At 40.9% G+C, this 12,959-nt stretch overlaps 1 protein-coding gene across 1 annotated transcript in view; it reads left to right on the forward strand.

The window, feature by feature from the left end:
- The first annotated feature begins 471 nt into the window (after positions 1-471).
- Ammecr1 (AMMECR nuclear protein 1) overlaps positions 472-12,959 on the forward strand; it is a 111,856-nt gene continuing 99,368 nt past the window's right edge. The window contains exon 1 of the mRNA XM_006970292.4: positions 472-1,007. Coding sequence (XP_006970354.1) covers positions 535-1,007 — 473 coding nt within the window. The 5' untranslated portion in view covers positions 472-534. The remainder of the gene's footprint in view (positions 1,008-12,959) is intronic.

A 12,959-nucleotide genomic window follows, 5' to 3' on the forward strand; every position in this document is an offset into this window, starting at 1 on the left:
TCAGAACCAGTGTATCTGAGGCCGGTGGCTCAGGTTTCACCTAACTGTGCTCCAGTGTCACTAACCCTACTTGCAATGGGGTATCACCAAGGTGTGCTTTGGAACTTGGATGCTTATTTCAGACTTTTTTCTTTCTTTTCCCCCTACACTAGTTTCTGTCTCTCTGCTTCCTCTTGGAGCTTGCCCACCTCCTCTCTCTCCTCCCACTCCTCCCTGGCTTGTTCTCTTTTTTTCCTTCCCCTTTGCTTTTCCGTCTTCCATCCTCCTCCAGGAGCCAAGCTCCCAAGAGGCGCGAGTCGGGCGGGACCCACCGTAGGCGCCAAGCCACGAAAGCCCGTGGCGCGCGCCGCAGGCGGGGGCGCGCGCACGCCCGAGCCGCGGCGGGCCGGGCAGCCTGGCCGCGGAGCCGCGCGCGCGCGCAGACCGCGAGCCCCCGGCGCGCCCCCGGCGGCCGGGGCCGCAGCGTGCTCGCCCCCGCCGCCAGCTCGCCTCACTTATGGGTCGGAAGCGCTGCGTGGGGGAGACTGTTCCAAGATGGCGGCGGGTTGCTGTGGGGTGAAGAAGCAGAAACTGTCCAGTTCGCCCCCCTCTGGCTCGGGCGGCGGTGGTGGCGCCTCCTCCTCCTCCCACTGCAGCGGGGAGAGCCAGTGCCGAGCCGGGGAGCTGGGACTAGGAGGCGCCGGGACGCGGCTCAACGGGCTGGGCGGGCTGAGCGGCGGCGGCGGCGGCGGCGGCTGTACCCTCTCTCCCCCCCAGGGCTGCGGCGGCGGCGGCGGCAGCGGCGGCGGGGGCATCTCGCTGTCTCCACCTCTGAGCTGCGGAGTGGGAACCCTACTTTCTACTCCGGCCGCCGCCACCGCCTCCTCGCCGTCCTCCTCGTCCTCATCCCCGGGCTCCCGGAAGATGGTGGTGTCAGCGGAGATGTGCTGCTTTTGCTTCGATGTGCTCTACTGTCACCTGTATGGATATCAGCAGCCCCGGACCCCCCGCTTCACCAACGAGCCCTAGTGAGTACCGCGCTCCCCGTCGCCCTCTTCCCCCGGGCTCGGGATGGGGCTCAGAGTTGAGGCAAAGTGCAAGTCCTCCGCCTCCTGCTCGCGGGTGCCCCTCAGCCCCTCTCGCCGCTCGGGTCCCCAGAGCCGCCCGACCCGAGGGGCACTCGGCGCTCCTCTGCTCCACGAGGCGAGCACCCCACACTTGGAGCAGGGGGGCTGCTTGCCAGACATGGCCCCCTGGCTTCCAGACTGCTCCGCTTCCTCTTTGCGCTAACTTCCAGGAGTTTTGACCCTTTCCCTCGATCGTTTCTGTCCCTCACCCTCCACCCCAGCAGCGTTTTTGGAGCTCTGGATCACTGTTGCTACCGACCTCTCCTCACTTTGCTCGCCATTACCCCACGTGAAAGCCCCGCGAGTATTCCCGCCCCGCGTACCTTGCACATGGAGAGCTACTATCCCATTGCAGGGTGAAAAATAGCAGTGATCTAACTTCTATTCAGCTAGTGATGGAACTTAGCTCCTGAGCTCCAGGGAGGTTGCCCATCTTTTCCTCCGGGTTTCCCTGTTCCTTGGGGAGGGGAGAGGTTTCTTAAAACACCTTTTGGCTTCCTACCTATTTTTAACTGAACGTACCCATTAAAACGTGTTTCTAGTGAAGCTAGCGCACCACCAGCTTCCTCACATTTGAAGAGTGAGACCTTTTTGCTCCTTCCTTCCAGTGTCTGGTATAGCACATTCAAAGAACGTTGTCCCCTCAGAAGGCGCTGTCAATTTGTACTAAGCGTGCATGCGCTTTTGTGTAGATTTCAGTTTAAGCAAAACCTATGTTAAACTCAATGATTGGAGGAACAGTTAAACAATCCAGTAAATGTGTAGGCACTTGTACAATTTCCTTTGGTTTTTGTACTTTACATTATTTTACCCTGCAAGTCTATGGTTGAAATTGTTTAAAATAGCACTGTTACAAGCTAAAAGCCAGGTTACTTTCTAATCTCTGTCCATTTGGATGTGTGGGAGATGGGGCATATGGCTTTTCTTTAAAAATGTGTAAACTGAGTGTAAACTGACTTTCTGAGTTAAATGCTAGACAGAATGTAAAGTCCACAAGAAGGCAGAATGGGGAAAAGGACGATTGTTTTTATTATGACTACTAGCATCCACAAGAAAAATACGGAAACAAATTTCAGTACACTCAAACTGAAAACCATCAACGCCCCCCTCCCTTCTGCCTAAGGGCCCCTTGTTTCCCACAGCGTAAATACCTGAATTGATGTTCTTTTTAACTTGCTGCTTTTCATTTTGTGAGATTAGAGGAATGAACTACCACTGGATGATTATAAACACGCCTGACTCTACTAAAATATTAAATTAATATGTAAAGTGAAAATTACAATAAAGTGTCCTGGAAATTGTGCCTTTGTATTGTTTGTTTTCTTTGCTTTCATTCTTTAAATGTTTTTAATTTTGTATGACTCTGCTATGCTCTGTGCATTTTAGATTTGGTTCATCTTTGGGCATCAGTTCATGAGAAATGTATGAAAAGGCGTCCAGGTGGACACTGTCAAGTGAATTAAGTACTTTTGTAAATTTCCTAGTGTGCATTCTAGGAGCTTAAATCCTAAGTCTACACCTTTATTTGGCCTATTTATTTTTTCACTAAGAAGTAAAATTCATTTTAAAAAGATTGCCATGTTAAAAAAAAATCTATGAAATACTCACTAGTTCAAGTCACTTATTTGTGACTTTTCTTTTCTTTTTTGCCTTCTCCTGGATGGCTGTGATGTAGTAAAAGCTAGACCTGGGGTAATTCTTAGGTTGGCTTTGTAAAGTCATGGGCCTGTAAAAATTGACTCCTGTTCAGTTCTTGAGCTATTGCTTGAGTTTGCCAAAGGCTGTCTTAGCATTCCCGCCCCATTGCTCCAAAGCGTATGAGAACACACTTTCAGGAGGTGCTATTTTCGCACATTTTAAAGTGAGTTTGGCTTCACTGACTGACTATAGCAACAGTTAAGAGGAAAATGAGCTTGACCAGTTCATAAAGGAAATGCTTTCAAAATGGTTTAAACAGTGGCCACTTTGCACACATACATAGGTTGTTTCTCTCTCTTTTTTTTAATACTCTAGTTGCTGATTTTCTACCTCTCAAGTTATTAAGCAGATAAATAAGACACCCATATGACCACTGTGAATGTATTGAGATGGTGGTATGAATGGTTAGTAGGCTTTCAGTATGTCACATTTCTATAGACGAACTAGTTTATAGAAGGCGCTGAACCTGAGCAACCAGAGGATGAAGAACTGTGTCTCATTTTCGTTTAAACTAATTTTAAGGTGTATGATGTCAAATTCAAGAAACTCTTGATTGTGGGAAGGAAATAACTGATTATTTCACAGTGCCTTGGTAACACCACACATTTCTCCATTTTACCTATTGGATGATATTGTGTGCTTATTAGTGTGGCATTGTATGGCCCCATCCCCACTGACTTATGGGTATCATTTTATGGGCAGTATGTTTAAGGTCTTTTTTAAATTTTCTTGTCTACCTGAAGACATGCTTTTGACAATTTCAAATTATCATATGTAAAGCACAGTGTTGTTATCTCCGTCTAGACCTTTCAGTTAGAATGCTTGTAACTGGTGGAATCTGACTTTTATAGGTTTAGAAGTTACAGATACATCTGTTACCCTGCCACTCTGAAAGGTCATCAGAAATTTCAATTATTTATGTGTTTCAGGGTTGGGGAAGAAAGAGGTCATCGTATGAAAGGCCACGTAGACACAAATACTTCAAGGTTGCTCCTGGCTTTTGAATACTAACCATTGCAGAGAGCACATTTTTTTCCTCCAAAAATAAGATTCAAGACACAAGGAAACCATAATTTTAGGTACATTTTCCTGTTCAACAATCAAAGCACTTATAGGTGAGGAAGCTCACATAAGCCACTTTAGACGAATACGTTGGCTACTATAAAGGTTCCACTGTGGCAGGTGTTGAACCAGTTAGACTCCAGAACATTCCTTCTCAACCATGGCTGCACATCGGAATCACTGGGAAGGTATTCAAAATGTGGAAACCTGCACTCTATCCCCAGAGATCCTGATTTAGTCGACCATGGATGGGACCTGGGAATCAGAGTTACTCAGATCTCCCCAGGTAATTTTAACGTGTAGTTGGAATGGAGAACTGCTGGATACTTTCTAGCTTTTTCTCTTGAGATTTGGATTAATTTGATCTGGGGTAGTGCCACTCTCCATATTTTATAAGCATCTTGAGTAATTTTGGCAAAGAACTGATTTAGGAAACACTTGTAATGTGGCCCATAAAAGACATCACCTGGGAACTTATTAGGAATGTAGGCTCCCAAGCCCCACCTCAGCCCCCCTGAATTAGAATCTGCATTTTAACAAGCTCCCCAGGTGATTCTCATGCACATTAAAGTTTGTGACGGACTTGTTCTCTGACTTGAGCATACATCGTAGTTTTCTGTTATGCTTGTTAAAACTGCAGGTTGCTGGGCACTTTCCCAGAGTTTGCTCCAGTTGCTCCAGTTGCTCCGGGGTGGGGCTGTACATTTGCATTTCTAACAAGCTCCCTGGTGATGCCGATGCTCCAGTTCCCAGGGTCACACACTGAGTAACTGGGGGCTAGAGAGAAATGAGGGCCCATATGGATGCTTGAGTGACTGTCAGAGATAGTTTGGACCGGCATGGTCCTCATTCCGTTTTTCTGTCCTTTAGCACTCTCACGTAACACTAGGGAAACTAAATGCTACCAAGAGGAGGAGTCAGATTCTGGGGATGGGATTACTCTAGGAAACTGGTTATATGGTTTTTAAAATAAATTATTTCATATGAAGGGTGTATTTCAGGAGTTAAAAGCAGCACAAAGAGAATATCTGAACATGAGTTTAAGTGAAGACCCCTCTTGTCTTCATGAAAAGTACTATTAACATTGGCTCCCTAAATAACAGGATGTGATAAGATTTTTCAAAGCCCTCATTTATACTTAACGTTTGCTGAAACTCATTTAAAGAATCTCCCTCATCAGTAAAGAAATATGAAAAGGGTCCTGGTTAAAACACTAAGATTGTATAGTCTTAGATTTTTAATACTGTGGTGTGTATTATATCTCATGAACCTTTTAATTATCTTACCATCTAGAAAATTAATATAATACTAGAATTTGTGTTGACAATTGCACATGGATATTTTGCTTTTAAATATAAGTGTTATTTTCTATTGCAAGGAATAAAACCTTTTTTTTTTTAAAATCCACTCTTGGACATGCAGATCTTGTAAGGCTCAAGTCAGAGGACTGAGCATTAACTCTTGTCTTACCAGAATAATAAAATTACTGTTTTCATCATGCTTGTGAGGCAGTGGATTGTGGTAGAGATGTAGGCATTTGTTCTACCAGAATAGCAGCAATCCTGTTTATTGAGCTATCAAGAAGATGATTGATTTGATAATGCAATTCAGGTTCAAATGATAGTGAATTAGCATTTTAAACATGAGCTATTACATTCCTATTGTCTTTTTTGAATGAAGAGTGACTAAAATAAGTAGAAAGTGTATCTCTACTGCAGACGATACAACTGGACCATGACAGATTTCCTTGTCCATGCTAACATAATGGTACTAACTTCCTTTCTCTGAGCATATTGTATAGTTTTTCTTGTAAAAGAAAAACATTTCTGACAGTTATTGAGCCTTTTGAAGGTATAATATGGTTCTTTTCACCAATGTTGGTGTACATTGGAGAACAACTTAATGTTTCTGATAGAGAAGATAGGCATATTTTCAGTTATTGCTTGTACCACAAAACCATCAGTGGTTGACGCAGAAAGATATATAAACATAATTACAAAATTATTTTTATATCTGTACATACAGGTGTATGTACACCTAAGTATATTTAGTTAAAAAAGTAGAGCTGTGTTTATTTTCCATTCTTCCCCATATGGCTAAAAGGAGTAATAATTTAGCCCATAATTTTTTCCTACTTATAAATTGTGCTTGAGTTCACATTCCAATTCATACGTAGCAGGCCAGGAGGAATCTCTGTTAAGATCCTTCAATACGATGGGAAGATCATAAACAGTAAAGTGAACGGTACTTTGTTAACACGTTTGGGCTGCTTTTCTAAGTATGCTTCTCTCTTTTGAAAACTACACTTTCTGAGACTGAAGTTGTGTGAGACACAAAACCCCTTCTGCTACAATGGATTGTATTTTGAAGTCAGTTGTGTTTTCCCTTTCTATGGATAAATTCGCTTTTTGAGAATGTATACGTATGGAACACTAAACTTGTGTAATGAGATTAGTCAGAGTTCCCAGGTTTCCTTGATTTCAATAGGCATTATTCTGTGCTTTCCATGTCACACATGCTTGCCTGTTTTAAAGCAGTACAATGACCAGAGCTTTTACATTTACATTTTGTAAGTAGTCTCTTTTTCAAACTTGTGTAATAATGTCTCTTTTTATACTGTTCTGAATCAATTAAGCTAAGTAAGTGAGGACTAGCAGTAAAAACCAGTGGCTGCCAAGAATGGACCTTGCTGTCTTTCCACATTCAGTAATTGGGCGGTTGCTCACAAGACACTGGAGACTGTGGGAAGCCGGTGGTTGTGTAGGTGGGAAGACTAGATTCCCAACAGTAAACTTATTTAGAGTTGAGCTTCTGTAGTTATTGTTGCTAAGAGCAAAAATGAACCAGAGCTTATGTAGTATAAAGAAAAAAAAAAAGAATCCTACAGAAGATGTATGGTTTAATAGTATATTGTTGGTTGGGTGCAGGAAGATTCTGTTTGGTCCAACTATAAGTGGCATCTTTTGTATCAAATGTGGGTGTATTTTCTACATTTCTTAATATATCATACTTTAAAACTTGCTCAACCTTAAAATATGTTAGTGTTGAATAGCTGACTGGAAATTCTGTGTCACTGGAGGAAAGTGTGTGTGTGTGTGTGTGTGTGTGTGTGTGTGTGTGTGTGTGTGTGTGTGTGTGTTTGTGTTTAAGCAATATATATTCTGCTGAGGTCTGTGGTTAGATACCAGTGAAATGGAAGAAATGGTGCCACCCCCCCAAGCTTCCTATCTTATTCATGCAATGATACAAATAAGAAAGTTGCTTAAAATTATTTCAACACAATGCATACATGCTCACATGCTCAGGCAATGAGACACAAGCAAAATTAAAAGGCATGGCATAAATGAGTGATCAGGAAAAAGATACTTGGGAAGGAGTGACTTCCCAGATAGCTTTTTTCAATGGAAAAAGTCCATGGATTACTGGTGAAGAGCTTTTATGGCCAACAGATTTTGAACTCTAACTTGGGTGTTCTCAAACCAGTTGCTGTTAGCACCACACCCTTTCCACAGTACTCGGGGATTCCCAGCAGCTGTCTTCAGTCAGCAACTTGCACTCTGAGCATTCTCCCACCATTCCGCTTTGCTGTGGTCTCTTTAATTCATAAACCTTCAAAGAAAGTGTAGTTTGTGTTGGAAGTTCCCAGGGAAGTCAGGATAGGAGGTTTTGAATTAGAATTAGATGATCATTTCTTGTATTAGAGATCAGGAACATACAAGAATCTTGTAGATTAAGAGGAATTGGAGGATGAGTCTTCAGGTGGGAGAGACCAGCTAGAGTTAATTTAAGATGATCTGGTAGTAAGAAAATGGTATTGGAAAGTCGGAAAGTTGACACTGAGCCGAGATTGTGATTGTGGGAATGTTGCAAACTGAAGAATTGGAAGAAGGTATCAGCATTTCAGCCATTCCTACTCTCAGGCCAGGTTTTGTGTAGGAGTGGGAAGATCGCAGCTCACCTGTTTTTCAGCTTCCATCATTGCCTAGCTATTCTCGTGCTCAAAAAAGTGTGTTAAGCAACTCCATTGGAAATGCTGTGAATTTGCTCATGAGTACGTCCTAGGAGAAAGAAGGCATTGGTTTATAGAATTTGGATCAAGAATAAAGGTAGGATAGCTTTTGGAAGAAGATCCTAAGCCAAGTGACTGCATGTGAGTCAAACTAAACTGAGAAAGAGACAGTGCACTCTTCAGAATTCCAGTTGCTGGGATAGGAGAATTAAAGGAGGAGAGGGTTTAGTGATTCTGAGCTTGTGGCAGGAGGCACCAGAGAAAATGGGAAGAAACAAGTGGTCCCACGGGGGAAATGGTAGTTCTTGGTATGTATAGTTCCACATGTTGGCCCTTACTAAATGTCATTTCTTTTGGGGGAGTTGCTTCTCTTACCTTTCCATGGGATTTGGGGATTGATCTTGGGTCACCAGGCTGGCATGGCAAGCACCTTTCCCCAAGCCATTGCTTTTTGAATTATCAAAACCACAGAGCAGCCATGAGAGCTCTTGGGATGTTTTGGTTAGTCTCTTGGCATCACTTCGGCTCCTCCAGCCACATGGTGATGTTGAACTGCTCAGATGGGCAGAGATCTGAGATAGTTTTCAGCTTTGTACTGCTAGTAAAAATAACTGGCCAAAAATTACATTTCCCTAATGTAGATTTTTACATTCAGTCTTGAGGCTTGCCAATTTGTAAAGCAGTCAGTGATTCTTATATTTTCTTTGTTATGTACCATAATACAGCCTTCAGCAAAATTGTGTCCTGGAGGACTATCCAAGGAATGTAATAGTTTCAAAACTTCCATTAAAGGAAAATTTGGAAGCACTAGGAAGGACTAGCGTCTAGTACTAACCATTGCCCTGTCTCACTTTCTCTCTCGTCCGCACTGCAAACATTGGGTATCTGCAGAAAGAGAGTCACATAGAGCTAGCTGGAGGCAGGAATACAAGGCTCATGGGACTCAAGGAGGGTGAAAATGAATTGTAGTAAGCGAGCTAACCTGGACTTGGGGCCAAAACAGGAGGCTGAGCACATTGTCTGGAGAGGAGAGCTTCAAGAATGTATTTTGTTGTTGTTGCTGTTCTTTTTTGTTTGTTTGTTTGTTTTGTTTTTTTTGAGACAGAGTTTGTCTGTGTAACAACCCTAGCTGTCCCAAAACTAGCTCTGAAAACCAGGCTGGCCTCAGACTCGCAGGTATTTGCCTCCTGAATAATGGGACTAAAGGTGTGCACCACCACCTCCCAGCTAAAAAGCAGGTTTTAGCATGTTTTGGTTTGATTGTTCGAGACAGGGTTTCTCTGTGTAGTTTTAGAGCCTGTCCTGGAACTCACTCTGTAGCCCAGGCTGGCCTTGAACTCATAGAGATCCAACTGGCTCTGCCTTTTGAGTGCTAGAATTAAAGGCATGCCCCACCACTTCCTGGCACATGTTTTATAGTATAGAAACTAAGATGTTTGTCCTTAAGAACCAGTGACCATGGCACTGCTGTTAAAAAATAATTATTTCTATCAGAAACAACTATAAGAGTACCTACTATTGGTCCTCTGTGTATTTTTAGTAGACCACTGTGAAAACCATTAACATGGATTTATCAGACTGATGCTTCTGCAAATATTTGAAAGCCATGAGACAAATAACTTTACCCTAGTTATAAATGTCTCTGATCATTACCCTTATTTTTTATTCTGCTGTGAATATAGTTATAGATTCTTGAGTATTCAGCTATATCTTATTTTAATGTCTATATGTTTATAAAGTAATAGCCTCTACTGGATGTGTGTGATGTTTCTTTTATTTAGTTTGCTCCTACTTATTATTTATAACAGAGATTATGGGACAGGTATTATTAAAGGATAGAGCCAACTGTAATTTTTCTCTTTCACCCCTCCCTCCTTTTCATAGTCCTGGGGACTGAATGTAGGGCATCCCTATCCCTAAACTATAATTTCTGATTGTACAGCTGCATAAGAAAGCTATGTGAAGACTCATCCCTATGTCTTCTACATTTTTGTCTATGAGCCTTAAGCTAATTTTCACGTAACATTCCCATATGTCAGCCATCTTGAATCATAATCAAGTTGCTGAGTTTAGTTTATTTTACATATATGAGACTGAAGCTCTGGCTGCTGTGGCAAGGAGGTGCCTATTTTCTGGTTTTTATAAAATTTCTTTATTTTGAACATCTGTGTGGATTGTGTGTGCATATGTGTATGTGCGGTCTGTGTTTATGTGTACATGTGCCTATGGAGGCCCAATGCTGATGTTGGGAGACTTTCTTGGTTGGTTTCCACCTTAATCCATTGAGGCAGAATTTCTCAGTTGAACTTGCAGTTTCCTAATTCTGACTAGTGTAGCTAGCCAGTTTGCTTCAGCGATCCTCTGTCTCGACTTTCCAAACATGGAAATTACAGTCAGGCCACCATACACATTTCCATGGTTTGGGGGTCCAAACTCCAGCCCTCACACTTATGCCAAGGGCTTTACTTCCTGAGCTGTCCACCCAGCCTGATTTTTGTTTTCTTCAGGACTCAGAGTCTTGCTCTAGTCCAAGCTGACCTGAACTCACTCCATAGGCCAAGGTTGGCCTCAAATTCATGGTGATCCACCTACCTCAGACTCTCAAGATGACATATATGGACATGAACCACCATGCCTGGCTACTTTAAAATTTTTGTTGTAGTAAAGACATAACAAGATTGATCTCTAACGAATATTAAAGAGTACTTACTGTCCAATGATACATGATAGGGGCTCCACCTAAAAGCAACTCATCTTTTTCATAAGAATTTTGGGAATACTTTAAAAAATTAAACATATAAACATATAGTAGAGGATCCAGAGCTATTTATACTATAGCTCAATTTAGGGTTTAAGATATTTTTCTAAACTTACTGATAATTATGACTAAACTAGGTTAAAAGTATAATAACCACAAGTAGACATTTGAAATGTTTTAAACTACTAGAATTTCCAATTTGGCTTCATAATTATCACTTGCTTTATTGCTATACTTAATTCTAAGTGCTTGTATTTGAGAAGAACTTGATTTTATAGCTTTCTTTTAGATTATTTTTCTCCTCTCTGTCCTTTAGGGTTTTGTGATGAATCTGCTAATAATAATATACAGAAATGTCTTTGACAGGTAGAAGCTTTGCCTTTGTTCACCCACTTTCAAAGGTACAAGGACTAAGGCATTAAAGGAGAAAATTATTTTTGACAGTTTCTAAGAAATCTGTCTGAGAAAATGGGCTTTCTAGAGAGATGGAGAATTGGAAGATAAATTGCATAATGAGTGTTATAAGTAGGGCCTTTAAGTCCATATGTGTACTGTAGGCCACTTTAAGGCATTTCTTGAGATTGCTTCTTACACTATACTCACTTGTTTCTAGGGAAAATGTCATTTAAATGTGGGAGTAGCACCTATGAAATAATAAATGTGATCAAGCCGTGGATCTTGAAAGTTTTGTTTTTCCCCCGTTGTTGCTACCCAGCCAACGTGAGGTTATCATTAGTGGGGATATGCAGATACTTTGAAGCATTACTGTTGAATTATAAAGTGTAGGTTTGAATATGGAAACAGTTTTTCTTCCGTTTAATGATGGCTTTTCAGTTCTAAATTAAAAAAATAGAATTTCTACCATGATTATCCTTTTTCTAACAGACTTTTAAAAATGAGTATTCTTCACATCTTAAGATGCATTGGCCAATGCTATTTTAGGGTAGTATATTCTTTATGTTGTGGTTAGTTGTAATACTACATTCAGTTTAAACAGTATAGTTGCTGTGGGCAGAAAACTGTACTAGTGTGGTTTTTTGAGTGGATGTGAGAGGTCTATAAAAAGGCATTCCTGTCCTTAAAAAAACTTGTAGTCATATTGAGGAGTTGAGGTTCATGAAATGCATAATGAAGTTACATATCCTTCAGTGACTGAATAAATGTTAGAGACAATGAGGTGCATAGGAATTTGGACTGACTGATGTGGGCTGGAATTTTATAGGAGGGCTTCACAGACAAGGTGGAATCAAATCTGGGTGAAATTTCATACACAGAAAAAGCATTCTAGGTGAGGAAACAAAGAAACAGATCAGAGTGAGCATTATGCAGTTGTCATTGGATACCAATCAAAGGTAGATTGAAGTTATGGAGAACCTAGGCAAGAAAGGAGTTAGCTGTAATTCAGGCATTGGGATATGATAGTCTACCAGTTGACAGTTTTAAGCTAGTAATGGTCCTATGAATTCCCCCTTTCTTGCTAAAGCTTCCCTTCTTTTGTTCAGTTAATTATGGTTCACCAGCTCTGGATAAGACATGAGGAAGTAACACAAGCAGGAGTCCACTGTGTAGACAAAGTGACAATGTGCTTTCTTTCATTCATCAATACATATTCAGCATAAGTCAATTAGAACATTGGGCATACTCTGATTGAGTGCTTTCTGTGTCCAGTATTCTATTCTTTTAAACCTCCACATCTTAAATGTGAAGTTGGAAAAACTGACTTGCTACAAAGATTATGTAATTAAAAAAAAAACCACCGCAGTTATAGAATTAAATAGTTCAAACCACTTTTTTCTTCCATAATGAAATATTGCTTGAATATTCAAAATTTAATATAATGAAAGTACTGAGAATTGCATCAACTATAGGAGGATTGTATACTAATTATTGAATTATATTTTTGAAATTGGTTTAAATATCAGTCAAATGTTTGGGCTCATTGTAGTTCTTAACACTCTAAAATGTTTCAATTCTGAGACAATCCGTATAAGCAAACTTTATAAAGGCTCTATACCCATTATTCTAGAACAAAATTTTAGAATTGTTTCTTAAGTTAAAATAGAACAATACTTTATTTCATAATGAAGAATGATTATTCTTTGAAAGAAAGCAAAACTTTCCATCTGTTAGCTAAAGGTTTATCTTTAATTGTAGTAAGACACAAATTTAAGACACAAAAAGTGATCACAGTTAAATGACAACTTTCATTCCTTTGTGCTTTTTAGAGACAGTCTTATATATTCTAGACTGGCTTCTAGCTATGGAGTAGAGGATGACCTTGATTTCCTGATTTTTCTGCCTCTACCTTCCAAGTGTTGGATTTCAT

The sequence above is a fragment of the Peromyscus maniculatus genome, chromosome X (genome assembly GCF_049852395.1).
Source record: "Peromyscus maniculatus bairdii isolate BWxNUB_F1_BW_parent chromosome X, HU_Pman_BW_mat_3.1, whole genome shotgun sequence".
NCBI lineage: Eukaryota > Metazoa > Chordata > Mammalia > Rodentia > Cricetidae > Peromyscus > Peromyscus maniculatus.